The 6,571-nt window shown below is 38.5% G+C and overlaps 1 protein-coding gene across 1 annotated transcript; it reads left to right on the top strand.

Annotated features, from left to right (window-relative positions):
- Positions 1-2,572: 2,572 nt before the first annotated feature.
- LOC127080946 (uncharacterized) lies at positions 2,573-3,526 on the top strand. The gene is made up of 2 exons (XM_051021230.1): positions 2,573-2,778; positions 2,848-3,526. The coding sequence occupies exons 1-2, from the start codon at positions 2,573-2,575 to the stop codon at positions 3,524-3,526; spliced, it is 885 nt and encodes a 294-aa protein (XP_050877187.1).
- Positions 3,527-6,571: the final 3,045 nt, after the last annotated feature.

Genomic DNA, 6,571 nt, shown 5'->3' with positions numbered 1-6,571 from the left:
GAGAACAATAAATTTGCTTAATTCTGTTCATCTAAAGGAATTGGTCATTAGTTCTTTTCTCCCATTACACCTCAGCAAAATGGTATGGTGGAAAGAAAGAATAGAACTCTCCAAGAATCTGCTAGAGCTATGATTCATGCTAAGAACTTGCCTTACCACTTCTAGGCTGAAGCTATGAACACGGCCTGTTATGTTCATAACAAAGTAACCTTGAGGAAAGGGACCCCAACCACTTTATATGAAGTCTGGAAGGGAAGAAGACCTACTGTCAAATACTTCCATGTGTTTGGTAGTAAATGTTATATCCTGGCTGATCGTGAACAAAGAAGGAAAATGGACCCCAAGAGTGATGAAGGAATATTTCCGGGCTACTCAACAAACAGCAGAGCCTTTAGAGTTTTTAATTCCAGAATAAAAGTTATGATGGAATCTATCAATGTTGTTGTTGATGATTAAGAGACTGATGTCACAGATGATGTTGGAAAAAAGTAATGAGAGTGAGTCCACTCAAGCTGAACCTGAAGCTGATAAAGTTAATAAGGGACCCTCTATCAAAATTCAAAAGGATCATCCTAAAGATCTTATTATAGGAGACCCAAATAAAGGGGTCACCACTAGATCAAGGGAAGTGATCTCACATGCCTGTTTTGTGTCCGAGATTGAGCCTAAGAATGTCAAAGAAGCCTTAACTGATGAATTCTGGATCAATGCCATGCAGGAAGAGTTAGGCCAATTCAAGAGAAATGAAGTGTGGGGATTGGTTCCAAGACTTGAAGGAATGTTATTGGTATAAAGTGGGTTTACAAGAATAAATCTGATGAAAAAGGCGTGGTTACTAAAAATAAAGCAAGATTGGTAGCACAAGGATACACTTAAGTTGAAGGAGTTGACTTTGATGAAACATTTGCTCCAGTAGCTCGCTTGGAGTCCATTAGATTATTGCTAGGAGTGGCATGTATTCTGAAGTTTAAACTATTCCAAATGGATGTGAAAAGTGCCTTCTTAAATGGCTACTTAAATGAGGAAGTGTATGTTGAACAACCTAAAGGGTTCACAGACCTAAATCTTCCAAAGCATATGTATAAATTGAGGAAAGCCCTCTATGGGTTGAAACAAGCTCCTAGAGCTTGGTATGAGAGACTCACATTGTTTCTCATTAACAATGGATACAGGAAGGGGGGCATTGATAAGACTTTGTTTGTCAGAGATGAAGGAGGAAAGCTTATGGTGGCTCACATATATATGGATGATATTGTGTTCGGTGGGATGTCAAGTAAGATGGTTCAACATTTTGTTGAGCAAATGCAGTCTGAATTTGAAATGAGCCTTATTGGAGAACTAACATATTTTCTTGGCCTGCAAGTCAAGCTGATGGAAGATTCTATCTTTCTATCTCAAAGTAAGTATCCCAAAAATATTGTTAAGAAGTTTGGAATGCAGAGTGCAAGCCACAAGAGGACACCTTCTCCTACTCATCTGAAAGTGTCAAAAGATGAAAATGGTGTCAGTATGGATCAAAGTCTCTACAGAAGCATGATAGGGAGTCTGTTATATCTCACAGCAAGCACACTTGACATTGCTTTTGTTGTAGGTGTATGTGCTAGATATCAAGCTGAACCAAAGGTGAGCCACATAAACCAAGTGAAAAGGATCCTGAAATATGTCAATGACACTAGTAACTATGGGATGATATACACTCATGGATCTGAATATGTGTTGTCTGGACATTGTGATGCTGATTGGGCTGGAAGTGTTTATGATAGGAAAAGCACATCAGGAGGATGCTTCTTCTTGGGGAACAATTTAATATCATGGTTTAATAAGAAACAAAATTGTGTGTCTCTGCCTACTGCTGAAGCTGAATACATAGCAGCTGGAAGTAGTTGTTCTCAACTGGTGTGGATGAAACAAATGCTGACTGAATACAATGTCACGCAAGATGTCATGACATTGTACTGTGACAACCTGAGTGCTATAAACATTTCTAAGAATCCTATTCAGCACAGCAGGACAAAACATATCAATATGGAGTGGGAAAAGTAAGCAAAGTAGTGTCTATGTGGCTAAAATAAAGCGCCCCCATTATGGTAAATCATCACCTAGTTTTGGAAATACCATCTATTACCTTTTCACACGCAACCTTCACAACCTCACTACCTACTCCAACTCTTCCAACTTCCTGCTTCTTCCTCACACTCCTCTGCTAGGGCAACTACAATTTTTCCACAGAAATGTCAAAATGTCACAACATCAAACTACTTCTGCTTCAAAAACTACTAAGTCCACTCAAAAGGTTAGCGCTCCTTCCATGGACTTTCACGATGATGAGATTCTGGATGTGGTTCCTCTATCAGTTATTCCCTACGAGGCCCTTGATTTGAACCATCCCATGGATGCATCAGCTTCTACATGCCCCAATCAAGATAACATCTCTAGTATCCCTTCTAGATCAACTCATGCCACTAGTTCTAAGGAAGATATACACCACACTGATGGTGTCATAAGAAACCTAGTCACTAGAATCCTTAATGAATGACATTCTGTGAAGGGAGACTCTACTCCCCTGTCTAAAATGTACCCCTCTCCTGAGGTTGAACAACATAGTGAGAAGAATGATGATTCCTCCAGTTCTGAGAAGGATATGGCTGCTGAAGGTTTGTACTCCCTAGGGCAAACTGTGTCTGGTAAAGGAAAATTTGTGGCATCTAAAACTGCCAATGCTTCCTATTCTGAGAACCATGATGTTGCAAACGATGTGATTGACCTAGAGGATGAGAGGTCTGATGATCAAGAGGATAGCTTACTTCATCACTTAAAGCCAAGTGTGGCTAAGCGTATGAGGACTAGAAAAGGAAGATCTATAGCTGAACTGATGTCAGCTAGAACAGCTAAGAAGGCTACTGGTGTTGGTCCTTCCAAATATTGGAGCAATGTTGAAGTGAAGAAGAGGAAGGTTAGACAAGTTTCTAAGTCTGAAGAGGATGTCGAGGAAAATGTCCCTGACATCTCTCCTGTGAAGAAGACCCCTATGAAGAAGTCCCATGTGAAAGTTGTTGCTGTGCATTTGGATAATATTGCTTTCCATCATGAGGATGGAGCTGCCAAATGGAAATTTGTGATTCAAAGAAGGGTGGATGTGGAAAGGGAGTTAGGAAAAGATGTTGTTGAAGTCAAGGAGGTCATGGACCTGATAAAGACTCTTGGGTTAATGAAGACTGTGGCTGGGTTCTCTCAGTGCTATGAGGGTTTAGTTAAGGAATTCATTGTCAACATTCCTGAGGATATTGCTGATAAGAACAACAATGAATTTTGCAAAGTGTTTGTGAGAGGTAAGTGTCTCACATTCTCTCCCACTGTCATTAACAATTTTCTGGGAAGAAGAGTTGAGGGTGCATGTGAATTGGAAGCTACAGACAATGAGGTCTATAGAGAAATTACAGCAAGGCAGGTGAAAGGGTGGCATATTAAAAAGCATCTTCCTGCTGGGAAGTTGACTGTCATGTATGCAATATTGCATAAAATATGAATTGCAAATTGGGTGCCTACCAACCACATTTCCACAATTGCTAATACCCTTCGAAGATTTATTTTTGTTGTTGGAACCAAAATGAATTTTGACTATGGTAGATTTATGTTTGAACAAATTATCAAGCATGCATCTACTAATGCAGTTAAGCCGCCTATTTCCTTTCCCTCTATGATTTGTGGGATTATCCTGAATCAACACCCTGGTATTCTGAGTTCTAATGACTTACCAAGTAGAAGAAAACCTGCTATGTCATTGCACTATAAACTGTTTGAAGGCAGTCATGTCAAAGACATTGTCATGACATCTGCTATGAAAAAGCCAGCCTCAAAAGTTGGAACTATTGTTGAGCTGAAGGAGACTTATAAAGTGCAGGGTGAAGGAATAAGGGTAGCAACAGCTAGGAAAGAATTGTTGGAAGCCCTGATTGCATGCTTGGAGCAAGCTGAAGGTGAGAATATTGAACATGCTAAGGAAGCTGAAGCCCACACCTCTAGTGAGAGGTTTGCAAATAATGAAGAGATGAGTGGAAATTCTATTTCTGATGCTGATGAAGCTGCAAGCACAAGATCCTCTGATTAGCTCCTTTGACTTTGGTCCCTAGTGATGTGATAGTGTTTATTGATGTGATGGTTTTTGTTGCTGTTTTGATGGGTTTTTTTGATTTTGGCAATTTTGTTTTGCTGTATTCATGTTTTGTTGATTTGTATCCCAGCTTGCTTACAGCTGAATATGTACTTGGTTTTGTAACCCTTAACTTTTGATATTTTGGTTTATGATTGAATAAACATTTATTTTGTCTCTTTGGTCTCTTTTGGCTAAAAAGGGGGAGAAATAGTTATAGCTATAGATGATGTTGGATGTTTGATACAAAGAGGGAGAAGAGGGGGAAGTGTTTTGTCTGTGTGAAGCAGATTGGTGCTTGGTGTGGACTAGCTGAAGGGGTGGTGTGTTGTGTTCTGAGCACAAGCGCATGTGTGTTTACTAGTTGCTATTTTTGCTAGCAATGTGTGTATGTTTACTTTTGCTGCTGCTGAATTGATAATTTGATTGATTTCTTGTGAACATATGATCTAATGTATGTTTTAGCCAAAATTTGCCAAAGGGGGAGTTTGTTGGTTCTTTGTGTTGGCATTAATTTTGGTAAAACTTAGTGTTATCAGAAGTTGTCACGCGTGTTGTCTTGACATGTGATATCAGCTTCCTGCAGGATGTTTAAATATGGTTGTGCAGGATTTAGGTAAGATGTCAGGCCCGATGTTAAGACATGTGTATACAGAACATTCGGTCTGAATGTTATATATCTTAATATTGCGCTTTTCATGCAAAGCTGTGTGTAATTATGTGAAGATTGAATGCGCTATTCAAGGAGTAATTTGATTTAAAACCAGATTGTTCTATTTTCCAATAAAGGATAATTAGTTGTTGTTTCTTAGAAGATACGCAAGGAAAATAGAATTAGGGTTTTATGCTACCCATTCCCATTCAAAAGCTTATATTTAAAGGCCATGTAAAACCTGGTTTAAACACACAAGACACGAACGATAAAGAGAGAGAGTTTTAGGGTTTTAGCCTTGTGTGAGCTTGTATATTATGAGTCATTCATTCATCTTAGTTATGTTTGAATTGGACTGACTTTTGTGTTGTAATTTGTCCACTCTAAGCTTTGAAGCACGAGTGTTTGTTTACTTGGTTGAAGCTTTTAAGCAAGATCAAGAGTGTCTTCTTTCTTTGTAATATTTGTTTTTATATCACTGCTGTGATTGAGGGGGAGTGTAGGGTCTCATATCTAAGAGTTCTTAGATAGAAGTCACACGGGTAGAGGTTAGGTGAAAAGACTCTAACTTGAAGTTGTTTACTGAGCGTCTTTGAACTAATTCTATTTAGTGGATTTTCTTCCTGGCTTGGTATCCCCCATACGTAGGTGAGTTTGCACCGAACTGGGTTAACAATTGCTTGTGTCGCTTGTTCAATTGTTTCTTTGTTTTTATCCTGTTTATATTTTATTCGTTGTTCAGATATTAGTTTCGTGACATTATCTTCGACATCTCATATCTGATACCAGAATTTCAATTGGTATTAGAGCAGGCATCATGCTCTAGTTCTGGGTGAGATCTTGGGACGTTACTTTCTGGTACTATGGATAGAGACGGAGGATTTGTACATAGATTGCCAATTTTGGATGGATCTAACTATGACTACTGGAAACCTCGAATGGTAGCCTTCTGGAAATCTTTGGATAATAAGGCTTGGAAGGCTGTTCTAACAGGCTGGGAACATCCCTTCACTACTAAGGAAAGAGAAGTTACAACTGATAAGAAGCCTGAGGAAGAATGGACCAAGGAGGAGGATGAACTAGCTATTGGAAACTCTAAATACAAGTGTTGAGATCCACTTGAGTGCATCTGCTACTTGGTTTTGATGCAAATGTTACTTTGAACCTGTGTCTAATGCCTTATTTTGAGCCATTCAAGGAGTACGCCATCTGATACATGGGGAAGATTATGAAGAAGACTATGAAGTTGCTAGCTTGAATGTGGATATCTTTGTTTGACGCCTTGTTGTTCATTGTGCTACTTGCTTATTGATATTGCTTGATTTAAAGTCCAAAGGAAAAGTGGGTTTCTATATGACATTCTTGTTTATTGGATTGCATCCCATTGGTCAGATATTTTTAATTCTCAACTTTTAAATTTTTGCTTAGGATTAGTCTCTTCATCTCCTCCCACTTCTTAAATTTCAAATCTCTCCCCCTTTTCAAAACCTTCTTTGCTTGTGATTTCAAACTTATACCTTATTGCAAATTAGAAACTTTTGCCCTTATGCCATTGCATTTTTCAAACTCTTTTTCTTAATCAAACTTGTAATTCAATCTAACCATATAAGACTTAAAATTTCAAAAGACAAAAAGAACTTACACTCATTCAAACTCTTTTAGGCCTTTTGTGCCTCTTTTAAACTTAAATTTTTGTTAAAAGCAATTCACTCACTTGGAATTGATACCACGAACTACGAGGTTTTGATCCCTCATTTTATGTTGGTATG

This window comes from Lathyrus oleraceus, chromosome 5, assembly GCF_024323335.1.
Source record: "Lathyrus oleraceus cultivar Zhongwan6 chromosome 5, CAAS_Psat_ZW6_1.0, whole genome shotgun sequence".
Taxonomy (NCBI): domain Eukaryota; kingdom Viridiplantae; phylum Streptophyta; class Magnoliopsida; order Fabales; family Fabaceae; genus Lathyrus; species Lathyrus oleraceus.
This window is presented reverse-complemented; position numbering and strand designations above follow the sequence as displayed.

Bases quoted from the DNA above. Each gene is read 5' to 3' on its own strand.
- LOC127080946 (XM_051021230.1), top strand. From the start codon at position 2,573: ATGTACCCCTCTCCTGAGGTTGAACAACATAGTGAGAAGAATGATGAT. The intron at 2,779-2,847 runs GTCTGATGATCA...TATGAGGACTAG, and splicing joins ATTGACCTAGAGGATGAGAG to AAAAGGAAGATCTATAGCTG.